At 33.9% G+C, this 19,169-nt stretch overlaps 1 protein-coding gene across 5 annotated transcripts in view; it reads right to left on the reverse strand.

Annotated features, from left to right (window-relative positions):
* Positions 1 to 19,169, reverse strand: part of TRPM3 (transient receptor potential cation channel subfamily M member 3) — a 617,065-nt gene that overhangs the window by 95,564 nt on the left and 502,332 nt on the right. For 4 of the 5 annotated variants that reach the window (XM_031943675.1, XM_031943674.1, XM_031943667.1 and 1 more), the window contains exons 13-17: positions 13,487 to 13,522; positions 13,173 to 13,313; positions 10,028 to 10,057; positions 7,083 to 7,372; positions 443 to 671 (exon numbers count right to left, since the gene is read on the reverse strand). In XM_031943675.1, the coding sequence (XP_031799535.1) occupies positions 443 to 671; positions 7,083 to 7,372; positions 10,028 to 10,057; positions 13,173 to 13,313; positions 13,487 to 13,522 (726 nt within the window). The remainder of the gene's footprint in view (positions 1 to 442; positions 672 to 7,082; positions 7,373 to 10,027; positions 10,058 to 13,172; positions 13,314 to 13,486; positions 13,523 to 19,169) is intronic. The other variant, XM_031943669.1, reaches the window with a different exon arrangement.

Below are 19,169 nucleotides of genomic sequence, written 5' to 3' on the forward strand. Positions count from 1 at the left end.
TTGCTTAGCAAATCCAGTTTCATAGATAACAGAGAGATAAGCTTCAGTGTAGCCATGCTGGAATAATCCCAGATTCTAAAGTTGTAAGGGTTATTATGCTTTGTTGTCTTTTATTTCTTTGCCCTTTTCCTGACATTTTTTTCCCCTTCCTTCCCTTCCTACTTTTCCCTTGCTTTCAGTACAATTTAGCTAATTTCAGGTTTTCTTTCTGCCAAAGAAATTAGGCATTAGGCCTTGTCATGAGCAATGAGAGGTTAGATGAGTACAGAATGACATCATTCCAAGGAAAGAGACTCTCTTTGCCACTGAATCTAGAGAATGGCTTTCCCTCAAGCATATATGCCTTTTGTTAGCAAGGAATCCTATGTTAGACTAGGCTCATAAAATCTAAAATCATTCTCTAATCCCACTTCATCTACAGGTCATTTTAGGCTGTGCTGACCTTGAGACCTGAATTCTTTCTCATTCGGAGCCGGCCCATCCACATATCTGTGAGCAGCATCTGGCTGCAGGTGTGAGCAATGAAGTCTCGGTGTTTGGCAGCCACTGCAAGCTGCAGGCATGTGGCATTACTCCAGTTCTTCAGCTCGTAGGTCAGCAGTTTCATTGCCAGCTGTTCATCCTGTTTGTAGGACTGGTCCAACAGCTCCACAGCCAACTGTCCAAAGTCCCTGTAACACAGGAGGTGCTTAGGAATCTCATAGGTAATAGGAGGGTCTAAGAGGAGATGGGGAGAGGTGATAAATGGAAGCTAGGGCTACACCTCAAAAATGGCTGCTAAACTGCAGTGGCATTGTGGGAAAATCACTGAATTGGAAAGCAGGAGACTTGGGGTTCAAGTCTCAGTTCAGCTATATTTGTTTAATTTCTTGGCATTTCTACTCATTGCAATAGAAGTGTTAATAAGGTAATGAGGAAGATTCTTTTGGTGCTGGGCCAGCATGGGAAAGACATCCAGAGTGAAGCAGATAGAGCCTTGGACTTAGAGTTGAAATCTCTACTCAGAATACTTGCTAGCTGTGTGATCCTTGGCATCTCTCAGTCTTAGTTTCCCTCTCTATAAAATGAAATAAAAAAGCATTTATCTCACTGTATTTTGAGGATCAGATGAGAGGTGTTTGCCAAGTTCTATTCTTTCTCCCTTCACAGTATTTCTAGTATATGTCCTCTCTTCTGATACCATCATCACCTTGGTGAAGGTTCTTACTTCATATCTGAACTGTTACTATAGCTTTCCAACTGCTTTTCTGACTCCGTCCCATCTTCCACCCAGCAGTCAGAATGATCTTTCTATTGGGGAAGTCTAACCATGTCAGTCCTCTATTTAGACTCCATTGTCTCCATTTTCTATAGTATCAAATTAAAAAAAAATCCACTGTCTTTTAAAGCCCTTCACAACTTATACTCCCATCTTTTGACTGTGGTTTTTATTTGATGCTTAAATGCTTGAAATGTTTTCCCTCCTTATCCTACTGGATTTCTGGCAAACTCTGCTCAAATTCTACTTTCTGTAGGACATCTTCTCCAGTCGTCCCTCTCCTCTTAGTGACTCCCCACACTGAGATGACCTCCAGTTTATCCTATATACACACATAACTGTTTACATGTGGTCTTTCCCATTAGAATATGAACTCTTTGTGTTCAAGGCAAAAACAGTATTTGCTTTTCTTTGTATTATCAGAACCTCATATGCTTTAAAAGTGCTATATAATTGTGAGCCACATGTCAGAAAACATTTATTAGTTGTCTACTATATGTCAAGCACTGTGCTAAGCACTTGGGCTTACAAAGGAAGACAGGACAGTCCTTGCTCTCAAGAACCTCATAGTATAATGGGGAAACAACATATAAAAACATATAATGGGGAAACAAAAATATAAATTATGTATTGAGGCAGAAAGAGAATAGTTCAAGAAAAAACTATTTGATCCTTTTTCCTTTTAGTTGAAAAATTTTTTTTTCCTCCAGAGTATCCTGTAGGGTGTTGGAGCTAAAAAAAAATCACATTAAAGACCCTTTAATTTTACAGTTGAAAGAATTAAGGGTGAGAGAGGTCAGACTACTTGCCCAAGGACAAACAGGTACTAAATGGCAGAGCTAATATTTGAACACAGGTTTTTTGGCTCCAAATCAGGTAGCTGACCTTTTCCCTACTCTATATTTCATTAGCTCTGCTTCAGTGTCTCCTAGCTAAGCTATTACTTTGACTTTAAAAATAATTTCTGCATCAACTGTTCAGAAACTTGGTTAGATTTCCAGTGTTAGTGCTAATGGGCTGACACCTCACATGTGGCATTGTTGGGTATACACTCACTTTGACAGGTTCATGTCCCCCAACATTTGTTATTGTATTATTAGGTTATTGTGGAAGTAGAGACCATCCATCCAAGTGTGGCTGAAAATCATAAGGCCTAGTGAGCTGGTGAATTGCTCAGTTACCACAAACTAGAGGGAGGGGTAATGCCCAATCATCTCAAGTCAGGAAATCACCAGATATATCCCAGCTGTTATTAATTATTATTTCTGTATTGATACTGCATCTATTGGTACAATCTACTGATTGAAGCTCTTGTGTATTGACAGTTGGATTATAGTTTCCCAGAAAGAATTTTCACTGATTATCCCTCGTACCTGTCATATTCTTCCTCAATTCTAATACCTTTCCTCTGTTGATCACTTCCAATTTATTATATATATATATATATATATATATATATATATCTTATTTTTTCTTGGCACATAATAGATGCTTAATAAATATTTATTTATTGACTGAGGGGGGAAGTGGAATGATGTATTAAAAAGAAAAGAACAACAGTTTATTAAAAAAAAAGTGGTTAATGGCAACCACCCAGGAAACTTATCTAGCTTTACCTTTAATTTTAGTATCTTTTTTCTCCTAGTTTCTCAAAACTTTTTCAGCTATCTTACCATGAACCATGTTTAGTTTTTTCCTACAATGGCAGAATTGAAGTTTCTCTAATCTCCAAATAATTGCCATTTATTTGCAGTTAGAAGTCATTAAAGGATATTTAAAAACTAGTTTAGAATTTGGTAGTAGAATTATTCCAGATTCCTTCCAATTCTAACTTTTATTGAAACCTCCATTTTGCCCTCACATCAGATAAGGTATCAGAATGAGCTAGAAGAGGCTTTAAAGGACTTCTAGTTCAATCTTCTTATTTTATTGACAAGACTTGGAGAAGTTATGTGACTTATTCAAGGTTATAGTTAGTAAATGCTATAGCTGGAATTTAGCTCAGATCTTCCTATCTCTGAGCCCAGCACTCTATACACTCTATTACATTGTCTCTACATGAATGGCAGAGAATGAGAGTATTAACAGCTCTAATTGGATCACTAGGTTAAAAGATAGTGTTGGTTAAATTTTAAATTGGTATAACAATTCTGGAAACCAATTTGGAATTATGTAAAGAAAAATGCCAAAAAACATTCCTATCCCTTGACCCAGAGTTTCCATTAATAGGCATACATTTTAAGGAGGTCTTTGACAAAAATAAAAATTCCATCTATAGCAGAATATTGTTAGCAACAATTAAGTAGATTCTCAGGTACTGAAGAATGGCTGACTAGATTGTATACAAATGTAACAGAATATATTATTGTTCTACAAAAAAATAAACATGACAATGTGAAAAATGCTGAAAAGTTGGGTTTCCCCAGAGCGTTGCAACCTTTGAGGTAGTGGTAGTGTGGGATGGGGGGGTACTACCGACCAAGAAGTTTTCAGAATGAGAGAGATTAAAGAAGATTAAGATTCCAGAGAACAATTAAGTTATCAATAGAAGTCTTGAGCAAGGAACTGGGGAACCAGAAAGGCACAATTGGATTCAGCCAATCAGAGTCTTGTGGTTTTGAGAAAACCACAAACTTAAGATAATATCCCTTCCAGCCCAAACCTAGTCAGGGTCTGACTTGAACAAATCCCTATTGAGCCAGCTTAATAGGCTAATTGAATATTAAACAACACACCCTGCAAGAGGAGTTTTCTGCCATTTTGAACATGGGATGAATGATGAGGGAGGGGGAACATGTTTATACATATTTAGGGGAAACATATAGTGGATATATCAGAAAAACTATGCCAAATTATAAAGTTGCTTCTGCTTCTGTGCTCAGAGTGCCCTAAGTGGAGCAGAACCACTTCTGGCCAGAAGATTCTTTTTTAATAAATTTTCCTCAATATCTATTTTCATTGTCAAGAGTGTATTTTTAACAATAAGTACAGAGAAGCATGGGAAACTTACATGAACTAATACAAATGAAATAAGCAGTCAAGAAAATCACAGATAGAATGATTGCAATAATATAAATAAGATCAACAACCACAAAGAATTGAAATAAAATGTTATTAAATTATAGAACAAGCTAGGCTCTAAATAATAGGAATGAGAAGACTCTCCTTCCTCACTTTGCAGAACTCAGTGTGAAATGCTCCAAATTAGAGCATTATAAAGTGTTGATCAGTTTTTTGTCTCCTCATGTTTTTCTTTTTAAAAATTATTATAAAGGGAAAGGAAATCTAGGAGACATAAAAACAATAAAAATTTATTTTTTTTAAAAAAGAAGATTATGCTTAGAACAACACAAGAGATTGTTCTACTGCCAAATGTGTGAACCAAGCCATAGTTTCTTTTTTTCACCTTATTAATTTTTAGCAAATAGGGTCTAAATGCTGCTTAATTCTCTTTTGTACTTTAAATATATTCATATATCTTCTCCCCTAAAACTTTTCTTCCTCTAGACTTCACCATTTTTAAAAGGCACCAATATCTTTACAGTCATTGTGGTGTATAGTCTTGGAATGATTCTTGATTTTTCTTTATCCCCTGTATCCAAATAGTTGCCAGGCTTTATCAATTCTTCCACTGTGACATTTTACATCTGTCTTCTCTGCATTCACAGAGGTTATTACCCTAATTAAGGTCCTTATCACATATTGACTAAGCAACCATAATAGTTTCCTAAATAGATTCTGCTTCTAATGCTTCTAATGTCTTCCATGTTTAATCTGTCCTTCACATCATTGGCATCACACTGAAACAGAAACAGGACCTACTAACCCATATCTAAGGCTCCCTGTGAGACATATATTGACTTAGAAAACAACATATTAACATTCTGTTATATTTTTTATAATTTTAAAAACTTCTATTTATTTTTTATTTTATTTTTAATTTACTTTTATTAATATTTTACAAATATATTTTAATCTAGTTCAGTAGTGCTCTGCTTTACACAACTGCCAAATAATTTTTTCTAAAGCACAGGTGTCTGATCATAGGGAAATGATCCCCTATTCAAAATTTTCAATGTTCCCTGAGCCCAGAGCCAAGCTCTGAGCTTGGCATTCAAAGCTTTTTACCTTCTAGATCCAGCCTCCCTATCCATATTTCTTTACATATTATCAGTTCTAGCAAAAATGCCTTGCTTTCTTTTCCTTGGATTTGATATTACTTCTCCTGCTTCCATATCCTGAATGTTTAGAATAGATTCCTTTCTTAACTCTCTGCTTCTCAAGATCCTTAACCCTCTTCAAGGCTCATCTCAAGTGTTACTTTCTATGGGAGGCCTTTTGATTCATCCAGGCTCCTTCCTCAAATTATCTTATATTTATTTATCTGCTTTTATAATGCCAGAGAAACTGAGGCAAGATAGAGATTAGAGAGTTTTTAATATTTTATTTGAAAGGGAGAGGGGTGTGTGTGTGTGTGTGTGTGTGTGTGTGTGCGTGTGTGTGTGTATGTGTCTCAATTACAGGGGTAGACCAAGGCAGGGGCAGAGTCAGACATGGGACTATCAATCCAGTTCTGACAGGGTGGGGGGAGGCATTCTGATAAATTGGGATTACAGAATAGGGAGAGGTATTGGACAGTCTGATGATGTTTAAGATAGAAAGTCTTTCTCCTTATCTGGATCAACATGATTGGGGGCAGGAGTGGTTTTGCAGGATTGACCAGAACAATTAGGAATTGAGGCAGAACAATTCAGAGAAACAAAGGCAGGATAATTTAGGGAAACTGAGTCAGGACAATTAGGGAAACTAAGTCAGGACAATAAAAGAGAACTGTGGCACAATACTTTCACAGTGTAAAACCCCTTAGTAGAAGGTAAGGTAAGCAGTCTCTGCTTTTTGTTTTGTCTTTGTATCTCCAGTGCTTAGCATGATACCTTGCATGGGTAAGTGCTTACTAAAAGCTGGTTGAAATGAACTGAATTTTGGAGGCCAACAGATAGATAGCTCAGCCATCTAATTTGGGCCACAATGGAAAACTTAATATAAGGTAAAAAGTAAATATTCTCTGCTAAGTGAAATGAACAGAACCAGGAGATCATTATATACCTCAACAACGATACTGTATGAAGATGTATTCTGATGGAAGTGGATTTCTTCGACAAAGAGAAGATCTAACTCAGTTTCAATTGATCAAGGATGGACAGAAGCAGCTACACTCAAAGAAAGAACACTGGGAATTGAATGTAAACTGCTTTCATTTTTGTTTTTCTTCCCGGGTTATTTATACCTTCTGAATCCAATTCTCCCTGTGCAACAAGAGAACTATTTGGTTCTGCACACATATATTGTATCTAAGATATACTGTAACCTATTTAGCATGTATAAAACTGCTTGCCATCTTGGGGAGGGGGTGGAGGGAGGGAGGGGAAAAATCGGAACAGAAGTGAGTGCAAGGGATAATGTTGTAAAAAATTACCCTAGCATGGGTTCTGTCAATAAAAAGTTATTAAAATAAAAAAAAGTAAATATCCTCCTAAAGAATCCATTTGTGTTTGTCATTTGCATTCCTAGTAATTAGCAAGGTACATAAACAAAGAATACTTTTTTATCCAGAGGTTCTTCTTTGTTTTCTATTTCCTCAAATATTCTCTGGGCTTTGTTGGTGTGACTGGCTCCTAAGAATCCACCTTCCATAATTATACTTCTTTTGCACAAAGATTTAGTAGTTGAAATCAACTCAAGTCAAGCTTATGTTGGGCAACCTGAGTAGTTCTACTGTTTTAGAATTATCCTTTCCTCCCTTCTCATATTTATATGACCCTACCTAGAATTGTGGTTCAGCTCCTGGGAGATGTCATCCACCATGTCATTTTCTGATGCCTCATGAGCCATAGCTTTGCACAGTTTGCAGGCTACCAGTGCTTTAGCCATGGCCTCTTCCCCATGCTGCCAGAAGAATAAGGCCATCTTTTGCCGCTTCATCAGGACAGCCCATACCATGAGTTCATGGAAAGGGAAAGGGAAGTGGTTGATCTCAGGGTCATCTAAATCAATGTCAATTTCTTCTTCTCGCTTTTTGGTGGTCTTTCTTCCTCTTCTCAAGGGAACATCATCCTATAAATCAAGAGAAATAGAACAGAGTTTGGGATAATAGTGAGCTGAATTTCATTCTGGATTTTTTGTGGGGGAGGTTGGGTGGGGAGGAAAAATACAATTTAAGAATGTTTTTTTTTTTTTCCTGCTTTAACTTCCTATTAATTCTGAAAATCCTATTTTGAAAATCCTCTCTTCTGTTTTTCTTCATGTGTATCAAAAGGAACATTCTCTCTCTTCCTTTTTAAATCTTAATTTCCTGTTGTTATGATTCTAGTGGATTTAACTAACTAAATCTTCTATTAGTTTTTTCATTCCATTTTGTTTTCTACTCTGACTATATTTTGTTACTTTTTAATCTTAACTAATTCTTTCTTCTATTTACAGAGTATCACCAATATGAACATTCTATTTAAGTGTATTTTAATTAACAAATTAATACCCCCATGTTATATGCTTTATTGAATATGAAATAAATAAACTGTATTCTCACCAAATAGAAAAATCCCAAACTGCACTATTCTGAATTCCAAGATTCTTTCCAAGTATTTGTATTGACATTAACTATTGTCTTAAATTTTTATTATATATAATTTATCTAAAACTAAATTACAATAAGATTTTTCTTTTTTTTATCCTGTTTTTCTTCTGTTGTTTTTCCAGTGATAAGTTATTTATAATGTATATGGATAACTATAATCTATTAATAGAAATAAGTACAAACTTTTCTTTATTTAGTTCATATTCAAATGTCCATATAAACAAATAAAAGAAACTGCTAGATGCCTATATGAAATATATTTGGTTTTGTATATTGTACTTTTTTTGAGTGTAAAGCTATTTCACTCAGTGGAGTTTATATGTTACAAGATCCAAAAATTAGAAGAAACCACAAAAGTCATTTGGCCCAATGATGACTGCCATAATAATGTCCTCTACAATTGTGGTGTCAAACTCAAATATCTTGAAGGTATCATATTGACTTAAAAAACCACAAATTAACTTTACCTATGTTACATTACTTTTTTGTTCTGTTCAACATTTCCCAATTACATTTCAATCTGGTTGGTCCTCATTTGGGAGTTCTGCTGGTCTAAGTTTGTTATTTTTGCTCTGCAGCATCTTTGACTACGGGTTTTCCATACCTGAAAACCTGAATACTTGAATACCTCTAGTGATATGAACTCACACTCTCCCAAGGTACTCCCTAATATTTTTAGTCAGCAATAACGATGAGAAAGTTGTTCCTTATATAAACCTTCAATCTACCTCTACAAATGTCATCCATTGCTCCTAAAGGAAGCAAGAGAGCATTATTATCCCCCTATGCCCAGTGAGTTTCATTCTGTGTGGTATGTTAGCTGTTAGCATCTGAGACAGAATTTGAACTCAACTCTTCCTAATTCAGCACTTTCTGTCCACTGTGCTACCTAAGGGCTAACAACAAGTTGTTCCTTGTCACATTCAGTTCCTTCTGTTACTTCCTACTCTGGTTCTGATATAACAATAATAATAGCTTGCATTTATATTGTGTTTTAAGGTTTATAAAGTACTTTACATATATTATCTCATTTGATCCTCAAATCAATTTTATGAATTCATATTATTTTCCTTTTTTATATTAAGTTGATTATAATCACTGGCTAGAAATTTCAAGGCTTTAGCAGATCAAGGCTAGAGTTGAAAATACATAAATGCATGTATCTATATTCTATATCCATTTCTCTCTTTCTGCCCCCCTTCTTCCTCCCTAGCAATTGTTCAGTTTTGCACATAGAAAGGACCCTAGCAAATGTCTAGATAGTTGACATTCCTCAAGTAAGTGTTTAATAAATGCTTGCTGGGTGATTGATAGATAGTGTGTCTCTCTGCTAGGTTTGTGATATTTCTGGAACTTTTCATGTTTTTTCCTTCTGGCTAGATAGTCTACAGGATACCTTCATGAAAGCATTGCTTCTGTTTCTCCACCCAATGATCACTGTAATCTATTATAATCAAGTTAATATAAAAAAGGAAAATAGTATGAACTCACAATTGTTTTGAGGATCAAATGAGATAATATATGTAAAGCACTTTGCAGACCTTAAACTTTAGACTATATAAATTGTTATTATTTGGAGATGTCTGATTTTGTGATCTCATTTAATGGATGTTTTCTTGGAAATGATATGGTTTGCTATTTTCTTTTTTAAAAAAATAATTATTTTCATTTTACATTTGAGGATTTTTATTTTATAATTGAGGAAACTGAAACAAATAGAATTAATTGATTTGACCAGAGTCACACAGCTGGTGTCTGAGGCTGGATTAGAATTTAGGAAGAAGAGTCTTTCTGACTTCAATCCCAGCATACATACTACCATACCATCTAGTTGCTCAAACTATTTAAATGTTTTTGCTCCAATTATTATTGTTGTTAGGCAGCTAAGTGGATAGAATATAGCTCAAATCTCACCTTAAACAGTTACTTGCTGAGATTCTAGACTTAGTATGTATGTATCTCAGTTTCCCCATCTGTAAAATGGGGGAAATAATCATACTTGCCTTTTAGGGTTGTTGTGAGGACCAAGTGAGTTAATATATAATATAAAGTAGTTTGGAAACCTTAAAGCCTTATCAAAATACAATTTATCCTCATCACCATTCAAGTTGTTAATGTTTTAAATAAACACTTACCTCCATTCCTAGAAGTTTCAAGGCTTTAGGCTGTCAAAAGAAGAGTTGAAAAATATTTTGTATATTATTTTTGTAGAAATAATGAAAAAATCTTATAATAACTAAAATATATACATGAAAAAATTATATGGTACCAAATATCATAGTCCTATTCACTAACTAAAAAATTATTGGAGAATGTAATGATATATTTGTAAAGATTCTAAGTGAAATAAAGCTGCTGAAATTATTTTATGAAGCTCAGAAGATTGGTGATGATGGGTCCTGCAAGTTACTTCATTTCTTCTCCACAGATAGTCTAAAGATTTATAATTTCTGTCATAACTTTCATTATTCCAACTCAATTTTTTACAGTATTAATAAACATCAAATATTTACTTAAGCAGTAAAATAGTGAACCAACTCTTCAAGTATTTCTATAATCTGATAAAATCCAGTTTGACAAAGGTAAAGAAGAACAGATAGGCAAAATAAAGACAGAAATATGGAATATTCCTCTAGCTTTTGTTCTGGTCTTTAGCTCATTTGCATATTTTGGGAATATTGTTAGCCTTATCTTGATAGTTTTCTATATTGCTCCTGTAGATCCTGTGTGCTATTTTATTTGAGCAGAGGCATAGAAATGGGTTTTGGGAAGGAAGGTTCACAATCAATGAGTCACAAATAATGTGACTCAAGTTAGTTATTTGGGATCTTAGATCTTGAATTAGGATCACACATGACCAGAAAACTTAAAAAAAAAAAAAGCCAGCAAAACTTTTCAGACTAAGATTGTTAATTCTTTTGTTTACCTTTGCTCCTTTGCTGATTATCTGATTTTGGGTTAAAAGATTACTTGTAAGTTCCACAACATAATTATGAGGTATGTTTCTAAAATCTACTTTTGGTACTCCAGTATAAAAATAAAAACATAGTAAACATATGGAAGGCTGGCATGATGAAGCTGACTTCAGTCTAAGATCCTCTGTAGTGCATGTAAATGAAATGAGAGCCAGATAAAAACTAGTTGAAATAAGTAGTTTCCCAATTTTTATCTGCATCAGGAATATCAATAACATTCCTGCTTTCCTCAAATGTTGTTTTATTTACACTGAAATCCAGATACTTGATCACACTTTTCATTTTTCACTGGAATATTTGCATGCCAAGTAGATATAGATAGATATTCTTTTTCTGTCAGAAAGCACTGTCAGAGAAAGTTACTACTTCACGATAGAGGGAAGGAGGTACATAAACTTACCTAATCACATGACATTCTTGTATTTGGACATCATAGGATTGGGGCAGTTATATGGTATAGTGAATAGAGTAGTAGACATGGAGTCAGGAAGACTGTATAACTTTGGGCAAATCATTTAACCCTGTTTACCTCAGTTTCCTCATCTATAAAATGAGCTGGAGAAGGAAATGGCAAAACATTCTAGGATCTTTGCCAAAAAAATCCCAAATGGGATCACAGAGAAACTGAAGCAATTGACTAAAATCATAGAATTTTGGAGTTGGAAAGGACTTTATCCTTTTCCCTATTTTGTAGATGAGAAAACTGGGGCCCAGATAGATAAATTGCCCAAAGTCACACAATCCATTCATTAGTGGTAGTGTTTGGAGTTCAAATTCATATTGACCTTCTGGCATCAAATCTAATATCCTTTATAGTATTTTTACAGGAAGAGTTTGAGTATGTGTAGTTAAACAGATATATTTCTGGTTAAAGTAATGGGAGTCACATATTTTGAAAAGAATTTGACAGTAGGAGAAACAAAATTTAAAGCCAGTTTCCATGAGTATTTATCACGTGCTCTAAGTATTCTAAAATTATTTAGTGTATTTTTTGAATAGAATTTTAATACATGGTAATCCTCAACATCCATACCAACCTCCACATTTTTCTTATTTAATGAATATAGATATGCTCTCTTCATATCAATAAACTGACTGGCTCACATTTATTCTCAGAGGTATGGGCATACACACTCATTCATGCACACATGCTCAGCTACTATAACAATTACCTTTCTTCAAGTAGCAGCAAGATAGGTAAGTTGATTTCAAAATTTGTGACTAGTATGCATGGCTACAATTCTTTTAAAATTTTTAAAATTTAATTTAAATTTTATATTTAATTTATTTATATATATTTATATTTTATAAATAATATAAATAATATATTTATATATAAATGTATATTTATATAATTTATATATATTTATATAAAGCTTTTTATTTTCAAAATACATGCACAGATAATTTGACAATATTGACCTTGAATAGCCTTGTGTTTCAGATTTTTTCCTACTTTCTCCCCCACCCCCTCCCCTAGATGGCAAGCAATCCAGGATATGTTGAACATATTTAAATATATATTAAATCCAACATATATAAACATTTTTATACAATTCTCTTGCTGCATAAGAAAAATCAGATCAAAAAAAGAAAGTAAATGAATAAGAAAACAAAATGCAAGCAAACAACAACAAAAAGAGTGAGAATGTTATGTTGTGATCCACATTCAGTTTCCACAGTCCTCTCTCTGGGTGCAGATGGCTCCCTTCATCACAAGAACTGACATCAGTCATCTCATTGTTGGAAAGAGTCACGTTCGTCAGAATTGATCATCACATAATATTGATATTGCTGTGTACAATGACCTCCTGGTTCTGCTCATTTCATTTAGCATCAATTCATGTAAGTCTCTCCAGGTCTCTCTAAATAGAACAGTAATCCATAATATTCATATACTATAACTTATTCAGCCATTCTCCAACTGATGGGCATCCACTCAGTTTTCAGTTTCTTGCCACTGAAAAGGGCTGCAACAAATACTTGTGCACATGTAGATCCCTTTCCTTTCTTAATATCTCTTTGGGATATAGATGGCTACAGTTCTTTAGCCCATTCCCTATAGGCTTGTAATTGGATGGTAATTTGTCCCACAATTAAAAAATCTGTTTGTTCTCAGCCTGATTTGGAAGTATTAGCTGTTTCCCTTGGGTTAGTGGCCAAGAAGTTCAGGAGAGAGGTAATTGCTCCCTTTTAACCTGGTCATCTTTGAAAGTAAGGGAAGAAAAATCATCTACATCTTGGTGGATAGGGACAAGATCCTAATCACATTACATACAAAACAGAAAAGAGTTAATCTCCTCACCCTCTTGGGTCCAAAAAGATTGTGATAGAGAGTCCGGAAGCGTTTTCGAGTATAGTTGCAACGATAAGCTCCTCCCATCAGGTATTCAATCACAAGACCAATGTCGATTAAACTTATCCTGTAATCTGGAGGCAGGTTCCCCTAGGGCAGGAATGAATTAAAAAAAAAAAAAAGTGGAAACAAACAAATCCAAAAGACAAATTGGTTTATTAGGGATCCTGCACCACATTCTCTATAACTATTTTTACAGTAAAATTAATAATAACAAAAAAAGAAACATTTGAATGTATTATTAGGCTGGTTAATTAATTCACCTTAAAATAGATCCAACCGAAACCTGGATATTCTCTCTTGGAAAGAAGACATAAGTTAAATAAGAAGATGCAGTAATTGTTGGCAGTAACAGGAATTAACATCAAAATGCAGAATTCAATGTCTTCAACTGAGGAGAAAAACACACCACTGCAGCACAAGAAGCATGAGGAGAAGACATGATTTAGAGGTCACTTTCATTCCTCCTCTCCCAACCCTTCCTGTCAGTACAATTTGGTCTCCTGGGACTCTTTCATTTGCCTGGTATAGCAATCCACCCTCTATGTTATCTCTTTACCTAGTGGAATCAGTGCTTCTACTTCTCTCATTTACCCATTCATTAAGATGAAAGGTTTTAGATATTCTGTCAGTTTCATTATCCTTTTTCTATGGATAGCTGTTTGTCAATAATACTCAGAGATCATTTAGCTATTCCTTCACATATTACATGAAGACTTATGTTTAAAGATGATTTAGTTTAAACTAAAGCTTAAATCAGAATTGGGGTGGTGGCTGCATATGACTAACTTTGGAAATTACTTAAAGAAAATCAACAAAAGTGGTAACTTTTTCAAGAAAGAAGGGAGAGAATATGAGAAAGTCAGAAAAATATATCCTCAGATGACATAAAAGAAATGGCAAATGGTATTTTAAAAATAATTACATACACTAAAAGAAGTATAGAGAGTAAGTAGGGGTTACCAAAAAAGAGAAGAGAATGAGAGGGATACTTTTCTGTGGAATCTTTATTTTTCTTATCATAGGGGAGATTTCTCATCTTTAAATCCTATAAAGGATAATATTTATAAGTGATTGGTGACTGGGAAGTCTCATTTAGCTATTTAACTTCAATGAATGCCAAAGTGGAAAATATTTAGATAAGGCTTACGTGCCTTCTTCTTCTTCTTCTTCTTTTTTTTTTCATTTATTTATTTTTTTCTGCTTTTCTTTATTTCTCCTTCAAAAGGGAGATTCATAAAACCAAAGGAAATTTCCACCTCTCCTAGATTAGGATTTGTTGGTTTAGCCATTAGGATTTGTTGTCAGCTGCTGGCTTTATTCCATCTGTCAGAAACCCTGATACAATGGTGAATTTCAAAGGGGCCCAGATGAACTCCTCAGGCCTTTTCTTAATTGAATAGAATGAGATTATCATTCCAGGATTCCTCACTGAGGAATGGCTATGGTGTCGCAGTGTACAAAATGACTAAATAATATTTACATGGCATAGTTTCTAAACAAACTTTGGAACAATAAGACAACTTGTATCTTCCAATAAAACAAGGCTGCAGCCAATCCTACATTTGTCTTTTAATGAATCATTTTACCTAAGAGTTAGGTAGAAAGCGTAGTTAGGAACTTAATCAACTTGATACTGATCTTTTTACTTTATTTCAAAATTAAGTTAAAGAAACCCAAGGGGATCTTTGACTACTCTGGATTGTAAATGGTATAAAAGATATTCTCTATTTGTATGGAATATGCTTTGAATTAAGAAGTAGTGGTGGTATACTTTCAATGAATCAATCACACTCTTACCCAGTTCTTTGGTAACCAAAAACACAAATTTAAGGAGTGGCTCATCAGGGTTAAAGATTCTATTTCTGGATCTGGAATAAGGTAAACTTAATTAGAATGGACTAGGATCGAGCCTTTGACCTCAGGACTACTGTGTTCTAAGCCAATGACATGAAGTACTATGTACATATTAACAGTCCAGACTGAATCTGGCAATTTTGTCTCCATATATCCTTGCTTCTACTTCTGGGTTCCAATGGCAAGAGTCAGGTGGACAAAAATAAAGTGATGTAGCCAAAGAGATGGCTATCATTTCATTACTCTCTACTGTTTTCTCTATTTACTCTGTGACTTGTCTGGTTGTTATCCTCACTCATATTCTCTCTAGGGGTGGACAAGGGTTGGTATGAGGTAGTTACCAAAGGATATCCTCATTTTGCAGAAGAGGAAACTTAGCCATTAAGCAGTTAAGTGGTTTGTCAATGGTCATACAGAAGAAAGATGAAAACCTAGGTCTTGCTAACTTTAAACCCAGCACTCTTGTCCACTGTGTCGTGTTGTTATATGACTTAAAGGCACATGTCTTTCATCTCTGTGAGCTTCATTACTTCATCTATAAACAATATTTGCATTGCCTACCTTATAGAGTTATTTTAAAGCTAGTGCTCTATGTAGCTTAAAAAGTATAAAAATTAGTTATTATTGTGCCATTATGCCCTTAGGTCTGTCTGCTTTTCTCAATTTTTCAGATTCATTTTTTAGATTAGGGAAATGAGTAGTCTACATTAACCTAGATTTCTGTGATTAAGCTTTGAATATTGCTTATAAAATGTAATTTTTTTGGGGGGGGAATGCTCAGAAAACTTTTTCTAAAATTATTGCCTTTTTGGTCCCTAATTTGTTCATCTTTTAAAGGTGCTTCATTTTTTGCAAATTTTACATTTATATTTATATTAAAATTGAATATTAAATTAAATTAAAATATTCAAAGGACAGATTATTCAATTTTAAAGGTAGTATAATAGAAAGAATTTGGACTAATCCTCCTAGAGTATTGCATCTAGAACATCTGCCTGGATTCCAGTTTTTTGATTCTGCAACTTACCTTTTTACACTTTCTAATCTTAAGTTTCTCATCTGTAAAAATAGGTATAATAATTTTTGTTTTATAAATCACATGGTTGTGAGGCTCAAATGAGAAAATGTATAGTAATGACAAGAAATTTAGGGGAATTTATATTTGTGGAATAGTAATAGTACTTTTCTATTTTAGGATATTGCTAAGATTATCTACAGTGCTCACTGGTAAGATCAGTTCTTTGCTTGAAGAAAAAGACTTAGTGGTAATATTTATGTTGGTGGAATACCCTGAAGAATGAAAGTTGTTAGAGGTGTGATAATATGTGGTGGAATGTTGAGTGGAAGAATAATAAATGAAAAAAAAGAGGTTTAATCTATAATACTCTTTACATGCACACATATGTTAATGCATATATACATACATATACATATATGCATGTACATGTATGTACTTATGTACATATGCATGGATATTCACCATTAGACTACAGAAGATGTACATATAAAGAGATATCTATTCTTCCTGCTTCAAGCCATACCAAACCATGAGGGACTAACAAAAAAATCTTAATTTAATGACTACCAGGAAAAGTTTCATTGTTTCCATTGGCACACATCTCACTGTTTACCAAACATATATACATGTATATATGTATATACATGAATACATACACACATCTCCTTATATAATGTTTATATTTATAGGTGGATATGTGTATATCCACATACATGCATATATACATTTGCATATGCAAATATGCATATATTTAGCAAAGAATGAGATATGTGAAATATTTGTCAGTGGAAGCAATGGGATCTTTCCTGAAAGTCAGAAAGAAGTATTTTCCATAAAACTAATAAAAAAAAGTTACAACTTATGTTTTCTCAATATCTTTTCCTCACCTGCTAAGTGATTTTCTAGCTACAGGAAACAACTTTAGATTTCCTGGGATCAGGGTTTGCTGAACTCTACTAAAAGGGCCACTGGGTTAGAATTCAAAGGAATAAATTTGAAGAAACTGATGGAGTCCCATTTAATCTCACTGTATGTGGAGGGAGTAGGAGAGAAAGGATATAATGGAACTCTTTGTCAGGTACTATAAGTCTCTTCCATCTTGTCTGTAAAAGTGCAAAAATTATAATTTACCTCATTATATCAACTAGGGTATTAATAAGATATAATAATACCCTCAAGACTTTTGGTAGTCAATTTATTCTAACGGGATATTTTTTAAGTTAGAAATTTTTTAAAAATATAATTTATAATGTGGCTCCCTAAACAAGAAAGTCTACATTCTTTTGAGTTATATCAGAATTTATCCATTCTTATCTCAGAAGATACTGAGATATACTCAGAATATACAGAATCTCAGGATGTACTATTTAAAAAATAAACATCCAATTCAATACAATACAATTAATTTTATTCAATTCAATCAAGGCCTTTATTAAATATTTAGACTATGAGCTTTATGAGGCATTTGGCAGACTAGTTTCCATATCAGCTCCCCAAGGTACCTTGATCAATCCTGCTTTTACAACATTGTTTATATTGCTCCTCTGGTCTTATCTTTTAGATTATAAACTCCTTGAGGGAAAAGACTGATACTTGTACAAGTTAGGTGTTCAATTAAATTCTAGAACTGTATATTTAATAATGGGCCTGGTCTCAACAGATTCTGCCTGACTCTTATAAACACTTTGGAGGGAATAATTCAATGCTATTTTCTGGTCACTACTGTTTCCTATTTCTGGATTTTTATGACATAAAACAGATGGTATTATCTCTTTATAAATGTTGCATTTTCTAGCTGTCATTTGGGCACCTAGATCAATTTAGGCCATTTCAACATAGCTTGAGAGATCGCTCTGCAGTTAGATTTTAAAAGAGAAAATCTGGGTGCCATTTTAGGAATGATCTTTTAAGTGGGAAGGGAAGAAACATTTATAAAGCACCTTCTATGTATCAGGCATTGTGATAAGAATTTTTACAAATATTATCTCTTTTGATACTCACAACAACTCTGGGAAGTAGGTTCTAGTATTTTACAGAAGAGAAAATTAAGGTTAAGTGACTTGCTCAGGATCACATAGCTAATAAAGGTCTGAGGCCATATTTGAATTCATATCTTCCTGACTTAAAGCCCAAAGCTCTGTTTATTGTACCACTATCTGTCTTTAACTAAAAGACCAGCTTAAAGTGACCCTTTGAATGTCCTTTTGCAAAGTTCTGTGACTCAGTTTCCATATACATATATATATATAATGAATTTTGAATTTTGTTTTAAAACTACCTCTTATTTGCAAATAAAAGAAGGATTTATGAGAGCTTATAGTGCAACCAATCCATATTGCAGTTCACCTATGATTAGGATCATGGGATTTTATTTACAGTTGAAAGGACATCGAGGTCAAGTCCTAGTTGGTTGTTTGAGACATAGAGTTTAGAGGACTTGCTCCATGTCTCACAGCTAGGAAGTGTCAGAGTTAGGATTTGAAAGTTCAATACCTCCCTGATTCTAAGCCTCCATAAGGCTGATAGAAGAGGGTTACTCTTCATACAATACTCTTAAACTACTCTTTTTTTGGGGAAAAAATTGACATTGTGATGGGGGTTTAGGGGATTGGAGATGTTAGCACATTTAATTTAAGACACAGAAGAGTATTTCAGAGATACAGAGCCACATGAGCACATGTAATTACTAAGGTACCAGATTATTATATATCACAGAAAAAAAATTTAGGAAAGAAGATGGATTAGGGCCACTCTGGTTTTAATGTGAGTGCATCAGAGCATCCAATGGATTTATGCATGAAAACAACTTTGGGAATATAACTAGTTTCCACTGCTTTAAATTCTCAATAGGTGCTTTATATTATATAAATTATTATATTTTCTTTGCTATATCATTTTTGTTGTTTCATAGATTCCACTGATAGAAATTAGTTTAAAATTTGAAACTAATTATATGAAAACAACTCTTTATATTTGATTCAGATCAGTTTCAGAGAGAATTTTCCTGGTGATTTGTGATGACCTATCAATGTGTTTAAAGTCCCCTCTCTTGGCCTTTCAGCTTTTTTTTT

The sequence above is a fragment of the Sarcophilus harrisii genome, chromosome 1, assembly GCF_902635505.1.
Source record: "Sarcophilus harrisii chromosome 1, mSarHar1.11, whole genome shotgun sequence".
Lineage (NCBI taxonomy): Eukaryota > Metazoa > Chordata > Mammalia > Dasyuromorphia > Dasyuridae > Sarcophilus > Sarcophilus harrisii.